Here is a 24732-nt window from a genome sequence, read left to right on the forward strand (position 1 = left end):
TTTGGAAATGGATGACTTGGATGCCACTAAGTGCCCAACATATAGATGGGAACTCCTTCAATACTGTTTAAAAAGCATTCCAGGGTGATACCTCAAGAAGTTGGTTGAGCAAATTCCAGAAGTATATTTCTGCAAAATCTAGTCAAAGTGGTGCCACTTTGAAGATGCTAAAATATAACATAGTTTTGATTTATTTTAGTTTCTATTATTCCATAGTTGTGATGACTTTACTATTAGTCTAAAATGTAAAAACAATAATAATAATAATAAAGAATGAGTAAGTGACCCTAAACATTTGAACAGTAGTGTACATGAATGCAGTTTTGTTTTTATGACAGCTTTTGTAATGTTGATCCACAAATATAACTGGTCTGATCTGTTATAACACATGGATGGTGTATGTGTATGTAATGCCAAAATTGTCAGAGTAAGAACATTTTATGTGCCTTTTTTAATTTAACTCAGACAGATAATTGGCAAGTAATATACACACTCACACACAAATCATATCAATTATCATATTGTGATCCATTAAGTACATATTTTTGTCAAATCTGTACAAGCTTACCCTACCCTAATGAATGTGACATCAAATAAACAAGAATGAGTTCAGAAGTAATCCAAAAGCATTCAGATTAGATTCATTTAAAATGTAATCCAAGAGATTACGTTACTGTCTTAAATTTTAGTCATGTTATTTGTACCAGATTACAATTCAGAAGTAATCTACCCTGCACTGGTTACCAGTTAATCACATGAGTTGAAATATTGGATATTACTTTACACACAAGGCGAGTAAGCGATTATACTTGACTCATGCATGTAATGTCTAAGTTTACTTTAGTGTTCAAATGTTGCCCCATAGACTGCCCCATTTTTAAATGTGTGTAGCAGAATTATTCCAATATGGCAGATGTTAACAGCTTTGAGAGCAGGGCAAACAGTTATGTCAACTTGTGTGTGTCCTCGAATCAGATGTTTTTGGCATTTTGCCTGAATGGTATATAATATGATGCAGGGATGAGCAAGGACAAAGCTAAATTAGGGAGAGCCTTTTTTCATTCATTAACAAGTCAATCTGAGCTGGGGCAGTACTACAACACTGTGGAGTGAAAGTGAAAGGCAAACACTCACAGATGGGTTTTGTAACACAAAGCCAAACCAATCTGCATGACTGCCAATTAAAAGGTTGAGAGTTAGGACTTTGGTTCTACTTGTTTGAACCAAAATCCTTAGACAGAAAGACCAGCAAAGGCGATGCACCCGTCATGCATAGTGCCCAATGTAAAAGACTCTGGAGGCAGTGTTATGATCGATGGGGTTGCTTCGGTTGGTCAGATCTAGGCAATGCTATGCGGCAATAAAATGAAGTCAGCTGACTACCTGAATGATCTGAATGTCCAGGTTATCTCATCAATGGATTTGTTTTCATCCCTGATTGCACGGGCATATTCCAGATTCATCAGGCTCAAATTGTGAAAGAGTGGTTGAGGGAGAAATAGGAACTTATTTTCACACATGTCCTGGAGAAGACTTTACGGAGTGGTTCCACTCTCCCGTCATCAATACAAGATCTCGGCCAAAAATGAATGCAACTCTGGACGGAAATAATTGTTGTGACGTTGCATATGTTTTTCAAAACAATGCCACGATGACTATGCACCATAATCAATGGTGCTTGTTTGGCCAGGCAGTGTATTTACTATGCTTTCGGAAACAGTAAATACTAGTTAGTTAATTTCTCCAACGATGCATCATACTGTGGTGGTTAAGCAGTGAGTTACGTTTTTGTATGGGAATTGTACCCTCAGATTGTTGTTAACCATTTTTCTTTTGGTTTGTTTTGACAGGCCTACATTGTGTGCACACACTGCTAAATGCTGTTCAATGGAGATTGCTGTATAATGTCAATGCAGTATAACGGGAGAGTTGCAAATAAAGCAGAGGATGGATTACTTTTATAAAGTGGTAATTGTTAACCTCCTACAGTCTTCCATATGCTCTTTTTCTTTTATGTAGATAGACTCCATACAAATATAGTAATTGTAGTACCTTAAAAAACAGCTTTAACCAGTCTAAATTTAGTCTGATCTCCCTGCCTGGCAAAGTTGCTTATTAGCTGGTTTAGCAGCTCAACCAGCTGGAAAGTACCGAAAACCAATCTAAAACCATAAAAACAGAGCAGTATTATTTAATAAAAGAGATATTGCAAATGTATTATAGTAACATAAATCACATCATTCAGTATTTGTATTATTATCATCATCATCAGTCTCTGTGAGATATTTCGCTCACAGCTTCAAATGAGATTTGAGCTCAGGTCAAACGGCATCATTGATTTCAAATATTAGCAGGGTGTTGATTCTGAAATGCATGTCAACACTTTGTCTGACCTTTTCCTAAATAGCCTATAAGGCCTCTTTGCAATCCCTTTTAGTACTGCTAACTTTAATAAAATCCCTATACCACATCATTAGCATCATTCATTTGCATTGACCCATTCATCTTTAGAGGATCTGTAGGTGTGATCAGTTTGTTTGTATGTATGAGCTTCTCTTAGTTGCTGAAAGGCCCATGCCAATAATAGCATTTCTTTAGTTGCATTATGTTCAGATGATGAAAGCTAGAGGCAGGTAAACATTTGAGGGATGAATAAGACTGCTGCAGAGGCAGAGCCTTTTGATTACACGGTGCTTGATGAATTTCACGGCTATTGTTTGTTGTCTTGAAATCAAATTGCATTTGTTTAATTCTGAACCCAATCTAATGCTGTCTAATCAGTTATGATATTATTTTTCACTTTCTGGGGGTGTGTTATTTTAAATTTTATGTTGAGGATATTTGCTCTATTATCACAGAGCACTGAATCACATCACTGTACATTTTGTGTTCAGGAAATTATAAAATGTAATAACATTTTAATCAAATTGCTTGTAAACATGCCACTGCTTTGTATTATAGCACAACTGCGATTCATACTGTATATAGTACGGCAGGTAATCACGGCCATGATGATATTTAGTACAACAGCTAGTTGCTCAAGTGATATTACTTCATTCTTTTCTTTTAAATAATCCTAATGAATGTCATGTTCACATGTTAATGCAAGTTGTTTTTACTATTTTTGCTCTGCTATTTAAAATAGTTCCAAATGAAGCCAAAGCAGGATATCGCACTGACTGGCGCGTCACGAAAACAGTGATTCAAACAGTGAAGCGTCCCAGTGCTGTGATAATTAATATTAGTACCCTTGGAATGGCACTTGTTCAGTCAGATTAGAGGACCAGAACTAACTTTATAAAACCTCATTAAACACATTAAAATCGCTTACTAACCAATATTATAAGTACATACATTTTTGTCATGACAACTAAACCCTGTAAATCTCTGTACTGGATATATTATTTTACAGATAAGATTAGTAAGTGATTTATCACACTAAAGTCATTGTGAACACATGTAATGTTATCTTATGGCTTTTGAAACAATCTTTAATTTAGCATTTATGAACTGGCCCCATTCACTTCTATTTTAAGTGTCTTCTGTAACAGAATAGAATAGGCACATTTTTTCTGGTTCCGGCAGACCTTACTAATGCAGAATAACAATGAGTTGATGAATAAATTAGGGGTATGCCTTGCTGAATAGATGTGTCTTTAGTCTAGACTTAAACTGAGAAAGTGTGTCTGAGTTCCGAACAATGCTAGGAATAGTCTGAATGAGTGTGAATGAGGGACTGTTGAATTGTGGTTTTAGGTTCTCATTCGTAGTCACTTGTTATTTGGAACTGCTGTGAGTGACAGATGATACTGTTCTTTATCAATATAAATCTCCCATGATGCATTTCCAATGAGAGGGACAGGTCATGAGCATGAAATCCTCAATTAAAGGGCAACCAACTGATTCAGCAGCTGTAGGCCTACAGATTGGTTATTGACAAAACCACCCCTTACTAGGTCTGGTGGATGGTTCCTGTGATTTCTTGTGCACCGTTTATCTGTACAAAACTGATTCAGAATCACACTCTTGAGTTCATATGAAAGCATCTCAATCAGGCTGAGGTCAGGACTCTGGTTGGACCACTCTAGAGGGCATATTTTCTTCTGTTAAAGCCATTCTGTTTATGATATAGTCCTGTTCTTTTGGTCATTGTCTTATTGCATCACCTTACTTCTGTTGACTTTCAGTTGGTGCATGAAGTTGGTGCCTTACATTCTCCTCCAAAATATCTTGATAAATAAAAAAATAATTGGACTCACTTTGTATTCGGTGTCTTTAACTACTATGTACATAAGCATTTGAAATAATGTACTTATATTACATTTAAAGTACTTGCATTTAATTACATCTTTAGTTACACCGTTAACCTTACCACTATCCCAACCCTTACTCTAAACCCTAACCCTAGCCCTACTCCTAAACCTACCCATACCTTAACCTCAATGGCAGCAAATGCGAAACTTGTGAGAATTTTACAGTTCAACATGTAGTTACACAATAAATACAATGTATTTTATGTATTTTAATGTTAGTACATAGTAGTTAAAGACACCTAATACAAAGAGGGACCAATTCGTTTTTCTGTTAATGTGTGCAAACTGTCCAGGCCCTTAGGGTTGGGATGAGGTTTTGATGTTGGTGAACTATGCATTTTTTGTCCACATATAGCATTTTTTTCCCCACATAACAACTAAATTTTGATGTGCAACATAGTGGTTTCCTGGTACATTTGTTGAGTTTGATCACAAATAATGTCTACTGCAAAATGAATGTGTGCATAAAGAATATAGGCTGTGTGACATACTTACAATTATGCTTATGACAAATATTTTAAAAGGAGCTCATCATGGTCAATAATTAAACCGATTTAAAACATAGACGTATTAAGTTAAGATCAATATGTTTGTGAATGAGTGAATGAGAAATTTCTGAGCTACCATATGTCTTAATTAAAGTATTGCATAACAAAGACCCATCTGCAGTGAAGTGCAGTGTTATATTCATGTTCCAAAATGTTCAGTCTCTGAAATTAATGTGAATCAAGCTTTGCATTTCAAAGAGAAGTTGTCACATGTTTTCATATGTAATGCATAAAAGCGACAAGATCTACTTCAGGGTGCTATCACTTGCCAAGATCCCATTTAGGGAGATTATCCCAGTACGGCTTTGGCCAAAAAAAATAAAAAAAAAAATTATTTGTTGTTGGCATGATAAAATGTCTGAAAATCTGTAGAATTTAGAGATAGACATGCATAAAGCATTTCCATAGAAATAGATATTTTACTAAACCAATAACTAATTGAATAATATTATAACATTTTACTGTAAAGAATGCATTGAGATAAACTGACACTAACTACTATATTTACTAATTGTTACAGAATAGTCATAATGTGGCATTTTGCTTATTTTGCACATTTTGGTGCAATAATTATGCAACCATATAACACAAGGTCAACTGAACAAATGTCCTCTTTTGGATAGAATACCCTCAAAATAAAATTACGAAATGCAATACTGCTTCAAGAAGGATTGTGCTCCTCAACAGGAACCGGTAATTGTCTTTTTTCCAAATTCAATTGACTCCTGCACCCACACAAATGAGCATTCATTTGAAATGATGGCAGAGACAAACATCGATCAACATAAAGCGAACATGAATTAAAAATTAGGTCTTGTCTTTGCCTATACATACAATAGCGTTATCCCTTGTTAGTGAGTTACTGAGATGGGAGACATTGAGGCAATGGATAGCAGCAATATTTTACACTCTCACAGCCCTGCAGGAACCACATGCACATCCACGTGCATGTCCACTAACAAGCACACACATACAAATGCACGTGGACACATATGTTCACAGGTTCATATGTAAGGCTCGGAGTCTCCAGGACCCTTGAGTAATAGGAATGCATAACTCATTACCCAAACTTTTATATATACTGTATAATATCTTTTTAAAGCTATAAGGACTTTATATTCCCTATTGGCTGTGCTGTTGCTGTTGTTGAGTCAGAAGTGGATGGACTTTGTTCCTGACAGTCTTGCAAGTATATTCAAGGACATTATCTAGTTTTGAAGGATCTTTTCTTGAATGAAAAAAGTTGCTGTAGGGATGTGTTAGAAATATATATTGTCAATCAATTTAAAAATTATTCAAATTGAATGACACATTCAATGATTTATTCATAAAACATGATGGCATATATCAATAGTTTACAACCCCAATTCCGAAAAAGTTGGGACAGTATGAAGCATGCTAGTTAAAACAAAAAGGAGTGATTTTTTAAATTATATTCACTCTTTGCTTATTGAACGCACTATAACTACACATTAAATGATGATCACCTTGTGAATTTTATTGTTTTTTGTACAGTAATTGTACAGTAATTTCAAATCAGATGATTGCAACATGCTCCAAAAATAGTTGGGACAGGACAGTTTAAGACTAATAACAATTTTATGAGTTTAAATAACAAGGCGATTTGAAACAGGTGAATCTATTGTGACATAGTGCTCTATTTTGTATAAGGAGCCTCCAAAAACAGCCTAGTCCTTCAAGAGCAAGGATCGATCAAGACTTGTACATTTGACAACAGATGCTTCAGCATTTAATCCAGAACTTTGAGAGCAATGTTCCCCAAATACAGATTGGAAGGATTTAGGGCATTTCACCCTCTACACTGAACAATATATTTAAAAGAATCTTGTCAAATCTCTGTGTGTAAAGTGCAAAACCACTTCTGAATATGTGTGATCTCTGTTCCCTCAGACGTCATGGTGTTTAAAACAAAATGGCATTAATCTGTAATGGATATCTTGAAAATGGGCTTGGGATGACTTTAGTAAACCTCTCTTAGTCAACATCATTCACCGCTGCATCCACAGATGCAAGATAAGACTTTACTATGTAAAGTAGAAGCCATACATCAACACTGTCCAGAAGTGCTACTGACTTCTCTGGGCTCGGTCTCATCTTTGATGGAAAGTAGAACAGTGAAACTGTGTTTTTTGGTCTAATGAGTTCACATTTCAAAACGTTTTTTTAATACAAAGCCGTTGTATTATCCGGGCCAAAGAGGAAAAGGACCATCCAAGCTGTTATTAGCGTCAGCTCCAAAAGCCAGTGTCTGTATGGGCCAGGGGTGTATCAGTTCCAATGGCATGGGTAACTCGCACATCTGTGAGAACGTCATGAATGCAGACAGATATGTAAAAATTTTGGAGCAACATATACTGCCATGCAGACCGTCTTTCCAGGAACATCCCAGCATTGTCCAGCAGAACAACTTCAAACCACATACTGCCGGATTACAAGTGCATGACTGGGTAATTAGAGAGTTATTAAGCACATCATCCAGCAACGAAAACCCCGTACAATTGTGCAGCTAAAGACCTACATAATGGATGACTGGGGGAATATTCTGCTTTCTTAACAAACTTGTTTCTTCAGTACCCAAATACTTTATAAGTGTTAAATAAATACTTTTATTGCACTGGGGATTAAGTTTTGGAGTTCTAAAATGTACAGTATGTTTTTGTTGTTCAAAGACCTCTTGTATGTCAAAAATATTAAGATAAATGTTATTCCTCAGGACATGACCCCTTTAAATATTAGAAGAACTAAACAAAGCAATTACGATTGCTTTGTTTAGTCAGTTTGAATTTCTTTGTTCACTAAACTCAAAATACTTTGTTCAGTCAATAATGAATGTAGCACCAGTCTTGTTCAGCAAATTATCAATCACCATTTCATTCTCGTATTTAGTTTTATATAAGTTTTATATGAAGTTAACAGTAATCTTTGCTACTGAAGGAAGACACACACTAATCCAAAACGATACCAGCAATAGTTTAATACAGACACACCTCAACCACTAACACACAAACCTCAGTGACGTAACAATTAAGTAAAAAGATGAGCTCTTAACATGCTGTACCCAGTAATGCATGCTGGGAACTTGCAAATCAACAACATTGTTAAATATGTTATGCTAGTTGGAACAACATTTTGAGGAATTTTGTTGGTCTAACATGTGTTCATATGCTTGATTAAATGTGATTGCATTTTTTAACTGTTTACCGCCTCTTATACTGTAGAATACAGCTAGTGATGAAATGAGCCCCCTCCCCAATGAAATACAGTTGATTACTTTTGAAAATCTAATGCTTGATGAAGGATTTGTGCTGTTTGAATACCAGAAATGATTACAGGGATGTTTGATGTTTGTGCTCTTTCTCTTTCTATTTAGTTGCTTATCGGCTTTTTAATCTCTATATTGATCATAGTGATCCATGTATTACTTGTCCAGTGGCTGATGTTTCGAGGAGTACATGAATAACTTTATCTGAAGAATGCTTCATGATTTTTCTTGGTTTTGCAATAATAAAGATAGACAGAAACATTACAAATTGTACCCTGTTGCACCTGATGATCTTAGAATGGGTATTGATGTAAGAAGTATGCTCATGTCAAGTCTCTATCACATAAAATGTAAGGCTGCCTCACATTTTTTTTTTTATCTCAATCCAGGACTGAGACAGGCATCCAAATGATTCTGCCTCAGCTAATCCAAATATACAATCTTAGCCTCAGGAATTTGGAGCGGCGCATTTTGCCTTTTCAATAAGATTTCCATTGAGGAATGTCTCTGTATTAGCTTCTTCCATAACCTGTGCCAAAAAGAGTGCTCTGAGGATCTGCTGCAGTCCTTAAAATAGTAGTATCACATTGCATAATATTTCATTTTTTATTTGTCTTGGAATTTAGAATATTTTTATGAAAACATAAATGTATTAAAAAAAGGTTGTGTTCCTACTGTTTTACCATATAATTTGATCCAATTAAAAGGAGGATTTTTAGGTAATGTTATTTCTAGAGCAAGTCAACCAGGAAATCACGGTCCAGGTCACTGCTGTGAAATATTTCACGCTCCAAAGACAGATTTATGTGCTAGCATAAAACAGCTGAACATTTTTATATGGAATCTCCTGGCTCTGCTTATATACTGAAGCTCTACACTTTTAATAGCGTAGCATGTAGAAGCAGACATCTGGTGATAATATAATTATGAAAACATGATATGTTTTCTTATCTCATCACTATGGCCATGTTGCCCCAGTGATTACACATTTTTTGGTGCTTGTTGTCTGGTAAATACCACACAAACATACAGAAAATTGTTTTGTATTTGTGTAAGGTCATGGCACTTTAAAGTGGTTACAAACCACAGAAGGCTTTCCCTTAAGACATGTTTAGCCCAAAGGACAGGCCCCTTCCATCTATGCCAGTGGACCATCTGTTGTGTAATTTGCACTGTATGTCTGTAACATACTTATTTACTCTTGTGCCATGGAGAGAAGACTGTCAAATAATCCTTGCATCTCAGTTCACAGTAGTTTACAAGCTCTTTAAAGCAAAGAGATGATAGAATATGAACACAGCCATGATTTTAGATGGAAAAACACATTCAAACATGCAGAGACTCACAGAAATATTGTCATGCAGACATATGTCACCAGATCCTTTAGCAAATGTCTCATTGGATTAGGCAGGGTTTGCGACCAGACTACAATCACCTATTAGCCCAAGTGTTTCGCATTACACCTGTGTGAATTGTTTCTTGTCAGTAGATGTGATTAAAGATGAGGCAAAAGCCATGCCAGCCCAGTGTTCTTACTATAAGACAGCGGTTCTCAAAGTGTGGGGCGCGCCCCACTGGTGGGGAATAGACACGTGACAGGTGGGGCGCGCCAAACGGGGGGAAATTTTCCTTTTTATGCATTTCTGTCTTTATTCGTTAATGGCGAGTCCGCATCGTCAACTTCATCTTTGCAGTGACACATAAAACACCAGTTTATTAATAAACAATTAACTGTCTCCTTGCTATTTTTGTTTCACATTCATAATCATTACTTTTGCCGGTTCTTTGTGGCAAGCTTTATGCGTGCGGTCGTGCGCTTGAGTGCGGCTATATAACGCTCAGTATCCTGTATAGCCTACTTAAGTTGTTAAATCAATATAAAGGGGCGATTTGTCCACTAATGGCTTAAATGAACAACTACTAGTCGACTAGAAAAAAAACTTTAGTCGGAGGCAGCCCTTATTTCACATATTTTTGAACCAGCAGGCCATTCTGGGTTGAGCGCGCGACCCTGAGCGGAATGAGCGAGCAGAGCGGAATATTCAGAAATGCGCGCTCCGCTCACGTGCTCTGATCGGAACAAAGGAATATTAGAATAATGAATCATTAGTTTATCTTATAGCTACACTGCCCATAATTTTAATCCAATTTCAAACACAGTATGTTATGTCTATTTAAAAAATATATATATACCACAGTGATCCCGCATGTATTAAACAGCATATCTCTTCCCTGAGAGAATTGTTTGAAAAATACTTCCCGAACAACAGTGATCAGTATGCCTGGGTTATGGATCCATTCAATGCAGCAGGTTGGTATTTTAACATTTTATTGAATATTATACTCATGTTATACATGCATTTTATTTATGTTGTATGCTACTTACTAACTGGAATGGATTGTTGTCAAACAGATTTCTTTGTGTTTATTATGCAATGACAAATAAAGTAAGCCTATTTATTTATATTCTGTCTGCAGCACCTGCTGATTTTCGGTCTGCTGAGGAGGACCAGTTTATTGAGATGATATCTGACTCCACCCTGAGGCTCAGGTTTAAAGCTCAGACTCCTAGTGAATTCTGGTTTGGAGTGGAGAGGGAATATCCACTCATCGGGCAGAGAGCTGTGTGCATTCTTCTTCCCTTTGCCACATCATATCTCAGTGAGATGGGCTTTTCAGCTGTTGCTTCACTGAAAACTAAGTACAGATCTCAACTGAACATTGAGCATGACTTGAGAGTGGCAGTATCAAGCCTGCAACCCTGCTTTGAGAAACTGTGCAATGCAAAACAAGCTCATTGCAGCCACTAATGCAGGGAAAATGAATTCTTTAAATACTTTCTTGCCAAATGGATTTCTCTTTTTTCTTTTTTTTAACAGATTGCAAAGTAGCACTTGTATTTCTTTTCTAATTTTTTTTTATCTTGATACAAATGTTGACACAGCTGCACTTTTATTTTCTCTATTTTTGAATTTCATGCAAGTTATGACAGCTGCACTTTTATTTTCTTTATTTTTGAACTTGCTGTTATTTCATGTAAATAGTTAGTTTGGATTTAGATACAACTTGTTACTGATACTATTTGTTACTTGTTACTACTGTTCAATAAATTGGAACATTTTAAGCTTGTTGCATATTTCATTAGCATTGTGTTGGGGCGATGGGGGCAGATGGGGCTTGAAAATTCCCCCCCCTTGTCCAAAGTGGGGAATGACCGAAAAAGTTTGAGAACCACTGCTATAAGAAGTTGTGGGTTGAATTGGGGGGGGTCACTACAATAGTGACATTCAATGTTCTTCATTGTTGAATGTGAATGTTCTTACATTAAAAATATTTTAAGTAGCAACCTTCTGTACTTTCAGGCTTTAGAGAGAGCCTTGGCAGTCAAATTAAAGATTCAGACTGCAAATTCTTATATTTAGAATGGTCACTACAGTACTGTCCCACACTGAAAGGGGATTTTCATATCTAAAGCATAGGTTGCTTTATTTTATGAACAAAAACAAGATTATTTAATGATATGACCCTCAATTTCATAATAATCTATTTTAATAATTAATTTCTTTTGATTTAACTGCTTGGTATTACAAAATGATACAATTGCATTTTACATTTGCATAATGCCAAATGTTTTTATCTCTGTTGATTTAGCTTTAACGGCTCACATTTAAGCAGTCCTGGCAAGACACGTCCATGTCACATTATTGAATTTGTATTGCATTCAGTTATGAAAAACTATGAATATCTAAAGGGATTGTTCACCCAAAAATGAAAATTGTTTTATCATTTACTCACACTCATGCCATTCCAGATGTGTATGACTTTCTTCTCTTCTGCCCCAAATAAATTCATCTATAAATCTCCACTTTCACTTTTAGATGTGAAAGTGAAAGTGGAGATTTATAGTAAAAAAAAAAAAAAAGACTTAAATATTGATCTGTTTCTGAACCACACCTACTATATTGCAGTTGAATATATGGATTTAACCGTTGGAGTCATATTGATTTCTTTTATCTGCTTTTTGGACCTTCAGATTTCTGGCCACCATTTACTTGCATTGAATGGACCTACAGAGCAGAAATATTATTTTTAAAATCTTTTTTTGTGTTCAGCAGAAGAAAGAAAGTCATACACATCTGGGATGGTAATTCAAGGGAACCTTTCTACACATTTTAGTGTAGTCTAGTGACATCAATTGAAAATAAGATGTGTGAAAAAACAACATGTCACCAAGCAGAGTCATCATGCCCTCAATTGCTACATAACTCATTAATCTTTTTCAATACCTATATCAGGCTCAGTCCCAGCTAGATAATACGACAGTTCATTATTATAAACACATTGAGATCACAATGAAGACATGCTGTGCCTTATTTAACATCATATTGGGATTGAGGTTCAGTAGGGTTAGGATAAGGGACATATGCAGTCTTCATCAATCTTTAAACAAAAATTGGTATGTGAACACACCACTCAGAAGGCTGAGGATAATAAAAAATCTCAGCTTCCATCTGTAAAATACAAATGCCTCATAAAAAAGCTATTAGCACCAGGTTCAGGAATGCTGAGCATACTCTTAAATTAAAAAGCCAATGAGCCAATGAGTTGTGGTATCCTCATTAGACCTCTCTGCCTTTAATGTTAAATGTACATACACTGATCAGCCACAACATTAAAACCACTGACAGGTGAAGAGAATAACATTTATTATCTCATTACAATGGCACCAGTCAAGGGGTGGGATATATTAGGCATCAAGTGAACACTCAATTCTTGAATTTCATGTGTTGGAATCAGGAAAAATGGGCAAGTGTAAGGATCTGAGCAACTTTGACAAGGGCCAAATTGTGATGGATAGATCACAGCTTGCTGCGTATGGGGATTTGTAGCCGCAGACTGGTCAGAGTGCCCATGCCAAAAGCACCTACAATGGGCATGTGAGCGTCAGAACTGGACCATGGAGCAATGGTAGAAGGTGGCCTGGTCTGATGAATCAAATTTTCTTTTAGATCATGTGGATCATGTGTTTACCTGGCGAAGAGATGGCAGCAGGATGCACTATGGGAAGACGTCAGGCTGGCAGAGGCAGTGGGATGCACTGGGCAATGTTCTGCTGGGAAACCTTGGGTCCTGGCATTCACGTGGATGTTACTTTGACACATATCACCTACTTAAAGATTGTTGCAGACCACGTACACCCCTTCATAGCAACCGTATTCCCAGATGGCCGTGGCCTATTTCAGCAGGGTAATGTGCCCTGCCACACTGCAAAAATGGTTCAGGAATGGTTTGAGGAACATGACAAAGTGTTCAAGTTGTTGACTTGTTCTCAAAATTCCCCAGATCTCAATCCGATTGAGCAGCTATGGGATATGCTGGACCAACATGTCCGATCCATGAAGGCCCCACCTCGCAACTTACAGGACTTAAAGGATCTGCTGCTAACGTCTTGGTGCCAGATACCACAGGACACCTTCAGAGGTCTTGTGAAGTGCATGCCTCGACAGTTCAGAGCTGTTTTGGTGGCACAAGGGGGGCCTACACGATATTAGGCAGGTGGTTTTAATGTTGTGGCTTATCGGTGTATAGACATAAGATTATGGATGCAACAATAATTCAATTAGATGAACAATGGTGTGTACAAAACATACCACTTTTAATGCCAACAAAATATTACGAAACTTCAGTGTTTAAGTTCCTTAAAATAGTAATCCACTACAAATGACTAATAATTTGTCTATAGTTATAATCAGGTTCCTTTACTAATACTTCATTGAAAAAAAGTGATCACATTACTAATTACTCTACTTTTGAGTGACCACCTTGAGGTTTATGGTTTAATCAAACAGAATGTTATGCAGTAAAGTTCTAATTATATATTTTAGAGAATGTACAGATAAACTATGCTTGAAACCGTCAATTCGTGGAATTTGTGGAATCTGCACTTCACTTAATATTTTCCATGAAAAAACTAAATGAGCTGTGCAGTGAGTGCACATACCATTAATATCCAGAGGTGGACAGTAACAACATACATTTACTTGAGTACTGTACTTAAGTACACTTTTTGAGTATCTGTACTTTACTTGAGTAAAGTATTTACTTTTTCTGGAAACTTGTGACTTTAACTTAACTACATTTGAAAGACAAATATCCTACTTTTCACTCCACTACATTTCAATCAAGGTCCTCGAGTAGAAAGTCGTTACTATGTAACAGCTTTGAATATCATTGGATGATTTTTTTCTTCTTCTCTAAAACATGATTGTTTTGTTGCATGTGACAGACAGCAAAAATCACTCTTGTAAGGTCACGTGTCGTGAAGTTCAATGATTTCCCAGCATTTTTTGAACACTGATCAGTTGGCAAAATGGAAGACGGCGGTTCCTCGGCGCAGTGCGTCATACTTAGAAAATACGTTCCAGTTTTATGAAAAATGTAAAGGTTCATTTAGTTTTAAATGTTTGCCTAATACAAACCATATCACAGCCTTCAAAAACTCGCCGTCCAACCTGCAGAAGCATATTGAGGTATGTAAACTTTTAATTTCTTGTGAAAGCTTGAAATTATCTGAGCTTTAGAGCTAAAGTTTCAGTATGAATAATGGTTGGTCAAAATATTTTTTATGGATATGGCCGCCAAGTTGCCATAGCCTTGTGGATACACACATAGGTAAGAATCGACAATGACGTTAGTTAGCATGCAAAAGTGTGAATTCAAATGTAAATGAGCTTAAGAGTTAAATAAGTTAATCTTTTAACTTTTATATATTTTTTTTTGTTCAGAGCTGCACGATTAAATCATAAAAAGATCACAATCTCGATTCAAACAGCCACATGATCTCTTTCCTAAACGATAGCGATTAGCCTGTCTTTTAAACCTTTGACAAAAAACATCCCGGAACATTCAAATCTGCGTTGGTGCTGCCGCTGAGCCAGAGAGAGCAGTTATCATGTATGAAACAGCTTCATAAACAGTATTTTCTAGTCCTGGACTTACAGCAAATGTGCATGGTCATGTGCACACACTGCCAGAGCTGTGTGAGAACACTACCCTGCAGCTTTTGTGGGGGTGGGTAGGAGTGTTAAATAAAAAAATGAACATGAAATTCAAGAAGTCTTTTTGGTCAATTCAGTTGTTACATTTCTATTAGTTTTGAAACATTCTGAAAGCTCTTTAATCCACAGATACTACAAGCTAGTCCGTGTATTCAGTAGGTTGTTTCTTTTTGTAAGTATTACACACAACAATGCAACAGTAATAAAACAATGCGTTGACATAAAAAAGGAAATTTACTTTTGATACTTAAGTACATTTAAAACCAAGTATTTCTGTACTTTTATTTAAGTAAAAATCTGTCTTTGTAACTTTCACTTGTAATGGAGTATTATTTGTCCAGTACAATCTGTACTTTCACTCAAGTAATGGAGTTGTGTACTTTATTTTGCTCAGAGGGATAACTCTCTGAGCACTGCAGCTGAGAGATTTACAGAGGTGAATAAAGTACTTTCAGCTAATTTAGTCTGAACTTAGTGTCGTGGTATGTAAATATGGATTTGAAAGACATATCTGCACTTTCAAGATATTCAGAAATTGCCAATTGTCTGATTAGTATAATAATTACAGTAAGAACAACATCTTTGCGTATTGCTATATCCCAACTATCACTTCATCTACATCTAAAGCTTTAAGTTAACAGATTTAATCCGACTTTAAGCTTTTACTGTTTGGTAATGTCCTGAGACTTGTAGCTGCTTTTTTGAAAAGGGGTTTGGTCATTTCTTTTTGTTTGTCCTGGGAACAGCGTCCTTATTGTAGAATCTTCGCTATGCCTAAATAGTATTTCAAGCTGACCAGTCACATATTACACTTCCTCACAGTATCTTAAGCAATGGTTGTGGCTCAGATATCCCTTCATTACCACTACAGGAATGTATACATTTTTCTTTGTGTAACTGCATAGAAATGTATTTGTTACTATGTCCTGTAATAACAACAGTATGCATGTAATGAGTGTATAAGTAGTGTAGAAACCTTAAATTGTTCCTCCACACTTTTCAAATCGTTCCTACTGTTTACGTGTACTGTAAATTAACTTTTCTGTATAATTCGTTGAATGCAAAACCTCTCTCTTGGAGCTGAGGTCCTCCACTGTGTGCACTGCACTCAGAGAGACCCGTCATGTATCCCTAATCTTGCAGCTGGATCCTTTCATTATTTACCCTTGAAATGACAATGCCACCTATATTTCCGCACAGCTGCGCCATCTGCATTTGAACATCATAGACTGAATTTGTGTCACAAAAAACGAAAAGGGAATTATTGTTATTTGTACATTACTGCATTCATTAGGACTGGCTATGATTCATGATCTCGCCACTTAAATAATCTGGCTGACCCCCAATCCTCTTGAGAGCCCAGTTAACAATACTCCATCCATCCAAAAATCAAGCTTGAGTGCCAATTTGTTAATCCCAGTTGTATTTCGCCCATATAAGATTTATTTTCTCCCAGAATCTCTAACATTGTTTGATGATTTCAGATAAAAGTTATGCCAAGAATTAATGACTTGTGTTTTATGTTGTTATTATTATTACCACAAACATTGCCAAATATGGTTTGGCTCTTTGTCCCATTTAAATGTATATTTAGCCAAAAGATATTTAAGCAGGGGATGCATTTGCACAATACAGAAGTCTGGGCTGTTACCCAGACAGATGGTTACACATGTTCTAGTCGTTAGAGCTGCAAAAGACACTTTTTTATTTTTTTATTGTGAGACTGAATGATGACAGATTATAATTTATTGAATGATTGACTCGCTTTGAACAGACAACATCTTTATATCATTTACAGCTGGAAGGAAAAAGGTGCACTTTGTTTAATATAAAGATATGAACATGGAAACAGTACATTTTGAAGATAATACAAAAGAAGTGTAAGCAAAAAAAAAATAATGTATCCGTACAATAATGCGTTTTTAAAAACCGCGAGGCTGTTTATAGGACCAAACTTAACTTATTTAGTGAAAATGCTCAATGTTTCTGATCATGATTAGTAAAGCAACGTTTCATGTGTGTATATAAAATCCATGCATAATGAATAACACATACAAAATACATCTAGGACATGCGAACGTTTGACAAATAGGCCCTCTGAATAAAACAGATATTATGCAGTAATGCGCCACGATAGTTACACGTTATGCGTCCTTACTGGATATAAAATATGAAACAACAACCAAGATAATTGGTAGGTGCAATGGGAAACATAACTCCGGTATACTTTTATAAGAGTGGATGAAACATAGCTATTTAACAAATGTGGGCTCACTCTCGACAGAAAACATACTCCGTGTAGCTCGTCCAGGTTTTGTCCTCGTTCGGATCATTACTGAAGTAGGCGCACGTGCCAGTGGAGCTGCACGCGCTCATATGGAAGCCAAACTCGGACAGTTTGTCAAACGCTTGTTCGAGAAAATTATATTTCAGATAATAGCGTGATGTGTACCTCTCCGGAGGTCGGTCCGGGTCTCTGCTCTCGTTCAAAGTGTCTCCGAACACCTCCTTCGCCAGAGAAGTTTTCCCGCACACCGTTATCCTCGCGACTCGCCTGAATTTGGCGTCTGTCTGTATGTCTCTTCCGATTGTATACGAACCCCGGTAACCGACTGTGATGTAGCCTGACTTCTTGGACTCCAGGGATGGAGAGTGAGCGATGCTGACTGCGGACAGCGCGCGTGAGGGGTCCTGTCCGACCAGAGGAGTCGCGCTCTGCGTCGACAGCTCTTCCGAATCACTCTGGCAGATCTCATCGGTGATGGAGTTGTCTTTGCTCATTTTGGGACTCAAGAGCTTGGACAGGTCCCGCAGCTGAAAAAACTCTGCCTCCCTCAGTAGTCTGCTCTTTTCTGGAAAATAGTCGGGCAGAACCAGATTGAGATCCCTTAGATAGTCTAAAATGTAGCGGAAAAGAAACCCGTCCCTGTCCAGAAAGTAACGACCCTTGCTGTCTCGTGCCAGCTCTTTTGGTGTTTTCTTACTAAACATGTGCCAGAGGAGAGAATCCGGTACGGCTGTCAAAGTCGTGTGCCGCGTCAAATACACTTGTCCTCCAACATTTAGTTCAACGATTTCATTAAACGGAGACGCTGATTCGGCTCCGTTTGATATTCCACACACTGGATCTGCCAAAGCCATCGCGTCTCTTCAGAAGGAGATGCCAGTGACCCTTCAGCAGGAGATGCCAGTGACCCTTCAGCAGGAGATGCCAGTGACGAGCGCTTGTATGCAACGAGCTTTCTATAGACTGGAGATAAGGGCAGATGTTTGTTTAAATAGGTTGTGGGAGGGAAGAAAAGACGGCTGATGTTCGGCTTGGGCGCAAGATGTTAACGCTTTATTGGCTAAATGGGACCACCTGATGGCGTGCGATCAGCGGCTGTTTATTAATACAGCACGTCCGAAGCTACAATGACTCCTATTTGATGTCCTGTCCATTGCAAGTAAGGACATACATTACAGTGCAATGTACAAAAGAGAAAGGAAAGAGTTAACGTTGTCTAATGTTAAATTACAGCATTGCCATTTATGACTTAGGAGAATAGTGGCATCTAGTGGCAGAATGTTGCAATCACGGGTCAAGAATTTTCATGTCAATGAAAATGTTGATGCCAGACTCTATAGAATAATAAAATGGACAGATATACAGTATGTTTATCTCCACTGGTTTAAAAACAAACTTAAAATTCCCCAATTATTAACAAAAAATCTGATAGTTTCAAAATGCCACAGTCCATTGCATGAAAGTCAATTTACATTAACCCTCTACAGCACGAAAGTTTTCTTAAAGTCCCATATTCAGTACAGGTTTCTTTAAATGATTGCAACCAATTAAAATGGTCAAAAAAAGTATCATAGAACAGTCCAAAAAGGTGTTTGAGTCACTATCAATCACCATTCAGAGGCGGGACTTCCTTTTCAGACACATGGTCACAGGAGCACACTGTGTGAGAAGGTAAGATTATTTGCTTTAGTATTCTTATTTAAAATGACATGAACTGTACATAAAAAATATGTATGTGTGTGTATGAAGGTGTAGAGAAGCCTTTTGTCAGGTTTTATGGAGTTTTTTTATTTTGCATGTTCAGAAATTCAGTTTTTCTTTTCGTTGCATCAGGGGTACTTTTCAAGGATGTCTTTGCTGACAATTTGTTTGGACGTTATCACATATTATCACATGTATTAGTGCACAATATAACCTATAAATATAGTTGTATTTTTTTTTTTTTTTGACTGCTTTTAACACATTTTGATAGAAAAATGGACATAAGATTGTTCTATCGAAGAAAAGAGCAGAATCCGCATGTTAGGCAAATCGCATCTGACAGTAGCTCTGGTTATCATTCAAATTATTGGTTTATACAGCAGACAGCATACAAATTAGGGGTCAAATATCAAGCTGTAGTTATTCTTGTTGTATTTTCATTGGCATTGAAAACTTACTTTTCATATAGACACTCTAGATACCAGTGAGCATGAAGATTGAAAACACAGATGAAGATGACCAGACCCCTCAATGGAAAACCCTGAATGTACTGGATCCCTCCATCAGCTGATGAAATTCTGTCTCTATACCAATATTTCAAATGTTTTCTCTCCAACGACCTCTTTGAGCTTATTGTTAATGAGTCAAACCTGTACAGTATCCAGTGCAATCCTGCCAAGCCGCTAAACCTTACTGTTCAAGAACTTGAACAGTTCTTTTGCACTGTGCTCCACATGTATTTGGTCTTCCAGCCACCCGCATGTTTTGGAGCCAAAGTAGCCGTATTGCACATGTTGCTGATGTGATGCCTCTTGCACGATGGGAGGCTATCAAAAGATTTCTTCATTTCAGTGACAACAGTTGTAAGCCCACGTGAGATAAGCAAGATTCGGCCTTTCCTAAATCACATCCTTACCAAGCTGAAACAACTTCCTATACGTGAGACATTGAGTATGAATGAACAAATGGTGCCATTTAAAGGCAAGAGCAGGATCAAGCAGTACCTACCCAGTAAACCAAGAAAATGGGGTTACAAAATACTGGTTCTTGCTGGATCAGATGGCGTTCCACACAATTTTGAAGTTTATACTGGGAAAGATGTCCATCCACCTGAGCTTCCAGATATAGGGGCAAGTGGCAATGTAGTACTGCGCCTGGCAGAACCAGTACAGAAGAATAGGAATTTCATTCTTTTCTTTGACAACTGGTTTAGCTCAGTCCCACTGATGCTCGTGCTGTCCCAGCAAGGCATGCACTGTCTAGGTCAAATCAAAATCAATCAAATCACTTTATTGTCACACTACCATGTACACAAGTGCAACAGTAGGTGAAAGTCTTGTGTGCAGTTCAGAGCAACATAGCAGTCATGACAGTGACGAGACATATACCAATTACAGTAAACAACATACTTACACAACACAATTTACATATCAAATGTACACATACTTACACAACACAATAATTATATACAATGTTCAGTAGACAATACACACAATATAGAATACACAATATACAATAAGTAAGAGTATATGAAATATATATATATAAGTAGTTGTATTGAGGAGAATATGTTGACAGTCCAGTGTGAGATTATAGATGAATAAAGTGCAGTGCTAATTATTGATCCTGATAGATCAAGTGTTCAACAGTCTGATTGCTTTGGGGAAGAAGCTGTCATGTAGTCGGCTGGTGCGGGTACTGATGCTGCGATACCGCCTGCCTGATGGTAGCAGTGAGAACAGACCATGACTCGGGTGGCTGGAGTCTCTGATGATCCTCCAAGCTTTTTTCACACACCGCCTTGTATATACCCTCACCTAGAACTTTATTAGGAACACCTGTACACCTACTTATTCATTTGATTATCTAATCAGCCAATCATGTGGCAGCAATGCACTGCATAAAATCATGCAAATATGGGTCAGGAGCTTCAGTTAATGTTCACATCAACCATCACAATAGGGAAAATTGGTGGCATGATTGTTGGTGCCAGACAGGCTGGTTTGACTGGTATAACTGCTGATCTCCTTGGATTTTCATGCACAACAGACACTATAGTCTCTAGAGTTTACTCAGAATGGTGCCAAAAACAAAAAACATACAATCAGCGGCAGTTCTGTGGACAGAAACACATTGTTGATGAAAAAGGTCAACAGAGAATGGCCAGACAGGTTTGAGCTGACAGAAAGGCTACAGTAACTCAGATAACCACTCTGTACATTTGTAGTGTGCAGAATAGCATCTAAGAATGCAAACACATCGAACCTTGTGGCGAATGGGCTACGACAGCAGAAGACCATATTGGGAACTATTTTTAGGACCATACTGTTCCTAATAAAGTTCTAGGTGAGTGTATGTCCTGGAGGGATGAAAGCTCACCTCCGATGATGTTTTTGGCAGTTCGCACCACCCTTTGCAGGGCTTTGCAGTTGTGGACGGTGCTATTGCTGTACCAGGCGGTGATGCAGCCAGTCAGGATGCTCTCTACAGCGTGTGAGGATGTGGTGGTTCATTCCAAACTTCCTCAGCCGTCTCAGGAAGAAGAGGCGCTGGTGAGCCTGTGAGTTCCTCAATAATGTGGACACCGAGGAACTTGAAACTGCTGACTCTCTCTACCGGTGCTCCGTTAATGGTGATGGGGCTGTGTTCTCCATCTTTCTTCCTGAAGTCCACTACAAGCTCCTTGGTTTTACTGACGTTGACGGAGAGGTTGTGCTCTTGACACCAGCGTGTCAGAGTGTGCACCTCCTCTCTGTAGGCTCTTTCATCATTGTCAGTGATCAGACCTACCACCGTCGTATCGTCAGCAAACTTAATGATGGCATTGGCGATGTGTGTTGCCACACAGTCATGTGTGTATAAGGAATACAGGAGTGGGCTGAGAACACAGCCCTGTGGGGCTCCAGTGCTGAGGGTCAGTGATGAGGAGGTGTTGCTGCCCATTCTAACCACCTGACGTCTGCCTGACAGGAAATCCAGGATCCAGCTGCACAGCGAGCTGTTTAAGCCCAGAGCCCGGAGTTTCTCATCAAGCTTGGAGGGCACTATGGTGTTGAATGCTGAGCTGTAGTCTACAAACAGCATTCTCACATATGTGTTCCTTTTTTCCAGATGGGAGAGAGCAGTGTGTATTGTAGATGCAATGGCATCATCAGTGGAGCGGTTGTTGCGGTAGGCAAACTGCAATGGGTCCAAAGAGGTGGGCAGAACAGAGCAGATGTAATCTCTGATTAACCTCTCAAAGCATTTGCTGATGACGGGGGTCAGAGCAACAGGACGCCAGTCATTTAAGCAAGTGATTATAGCTTGCTTTGGTACAGGCACAATGGTTGATGTTTTGAAGCATGTGGGGACTACAGACAGGGAGAGGGACAGATTGAAAATGTCCATAAAAACACCAGCCAGTTGATTCGCGCACGCTCTGATGACGCGCCCGAATGCCGTCTGGACCCAGCGGCTTTACGGATGTTCACCCGTCGGAATGATCGGGTTACATCCACAACAGAGACGGAGAGTGAACCAACCTCTGTAGCGTCAGCCGTGAGTGCTCTCTCCGCGAGGGCGGTGTTATTGTCCTCGAAACGAGCATAAAATGTATTAAGTTTGTCCGGGAGAGATGCAGCGGTGTTCATGGCGGAGTCTTTATTCCGTTTGTAGTCCGTGATGGTGTTAATTCCCTGCCACATACTTCTGGAGTCAGTGGTGTTGAACTTCAAGTTTGTGCCTGTACTGGCGTTTGGCTTCACTGATGGTGTTACGGAGGGCATAACTGGCTTGTTTACGCTCCTCCATGTTAGAAGAATTAAAAGCGGAGGTCCGGGCAATGAGTGCCACGTGAACATTAACCCATGGTTTCTGGTTGGGGTATATCCATATTGTTTTGGTCTGAACAACGTCCTCTACGCACTTCCTGATGAAACACGTTATGCTGTCAGCGTAAACCTCGATGTCGTCATCAGAGGCGGACCGGAACATCTCCCAGTCCGCGTGATCAAAACAGTCTTGTAGCGCAGAGTCTGATTGGTCCGACCAGCACTGGATCGTTCTGAGGGTGGGTGCTTCCCGTTTCAGTTTCTGCCTGTAAGCGGGCAGAAGCAGAACGGAAGAGTGGTCCGATTTGCCAAATGGGGGGCAGGGGAGGGATTTGTAGCCATCCCGGAAAGGAGAGTAACAGTTATCTAAAACCCTCGTGTGTTGAACTTTATGTGTTGGTGGTATTTTTGAGCGATTGTTTTGAAGTTGTCTTTGTTAAAGTCCCCAGTAACAATGAATGCAGCCTCAGGGTGCGCGGTTTCCTGCTCACTCATACTCCCATACAGTTCTCTGAGTGCCCGGTCTGTGTCGGCTTGTGGGAGGATGTACACAGCTGTGAAGATAACCGCTGTGAATTCCCTCGGTAGCCAGAATGGTCGACACAGAAGCATGAGATATTCCAGGTCAGGAGAGCAGAAAGACTTGATAAAATTCTGATCACACCATGATTTGTTGATCATAAAACATACACCACCACCTCTGCTTTTACCTGAGAGGTCTTTCGCTCTGTTCTGCTCGGTGCACGGAGAAGCCCGTGATTTCGATGGCCGAATCTGGAATCTCCGCAGCCAGCCAGGTTTCTGTAAGGCAGATAACACAGCAATCTCTCGTCTCTCGTTGGAAAGAGATCCGTGCTCTCAGCTCGCAGAGCTTGTTGTCCAGAGACTGAACATTTGCCAGTAGTATACTGGGTAGCGGGGGTCGATTTGCACGACGTCTTACTATGATGAGAACGCCGGCTCGTTTTCCCCTTTTCCTTCTGCATTTCCGCGGCCGAGCAGCCCAGACAAAGGGCTCCACCGGCGTGTTTGTAAACAGCGGGTCGGCATTAAGGAATTTGAAGTCCGGTTTTCGATGTGTAATTGTAGAACCAATGTCCAAAAGTGTTTGTCTGTCGTAAACAATAAGGCAGACAACATCCAAGACAAACAAACAAAGAACTGTAAACAAAACAAACAATAAACCGCAGTGTTGTAACGGAGCTCGCAACGCAGCAGCCATACTCAGCGCCATCTTGAACGCTCCAGGTACAGTACGCTCTAACCGCTTGCCAGGAAGTTCCATGATGCCAGACGCTGATCTGAAAAAAATCTGGCCGTGGGTCCTTCCAGGAAAAAACAGGCCAGTCACCCTCCTCAGTAGCTACGTAGGTGCTCACCCTGTATCCCATGTCGACAGATGGGACAAAGGCCAAAAGAAAACCGTCAAGGTCCCATGCCCTGCAGGAGTATCCACATACAAGCACATGGGAGGTGTCGACTTGTTGGATTCACTGATTGCTTTATATCACACCATGATTGCATTTACATCAGGTCAAAGAAATGGTACCACCGCCTTGTCTTTCATTTCATAGATATGGCTGTGTTGACATGTTGGCTCATCTATAGACGGGATTGTGCTGACAACAGAATGGCCAGAAGTGACCACATGCGCCTTTATGCCTTCAAGTCCCTAATTGCGCACAGTCTGTGCAAATCCAAAAAAATCCAAATGCCAGGAAGAGAGGGCG

At 38.9% G+C, this 24732-nt stretch overlaps 1 protein-coding gene across 1 annotated transcript; it reads right to left on the minus strand.

Moving 5' to 3' along the window:
• Window positions 1-16931: 16931 nt before the first annotated feature.
• Window positions 16932-18405, minus strand: kctd12.1 (potassium channel tetramerisation domain containing 12.1). The gene has a single exon (XM_052141742.1). The coding sequence runs from the start codon at window positions 18341-18343 to the stop codon at window positions 17474-17476; it is 870 nt and encodes a 289-aa protein (XP_051997702.1). The 5' UTR covers window positions 18344-18405; the 3' UTR covers window positions 16932-17473.
• Window positions 18406-24732: the final 6327 nt, after the last annotated feature.

Source organism: Xyrauchen texanus, chromosome 14 (assembly GCF_025860055.1).
Source record: "Xyrauchen texanus isolate HMW12.3.18 chromosome 14, RBS_HiC_50CHRs, whole genome shotgun sequence".
NCBI classification, from domain to species: domain Eukaryota; kingdom Metazoa; phylum Chordata; class Actinopteri; order Cypriniformes; family Catostomidae; genus Xyrauchen; species Xyrauchen texanus.

Excerpts from the sequence above, each read along its gene's own strand:
- kctd12.1 (XM_052141742.1), bottom strand. The coding sequence starts at position 18,343 with ATGGCTTTGGCAGATCCAGTGTGTGGAATATCAAACGGAGCCGAATCA.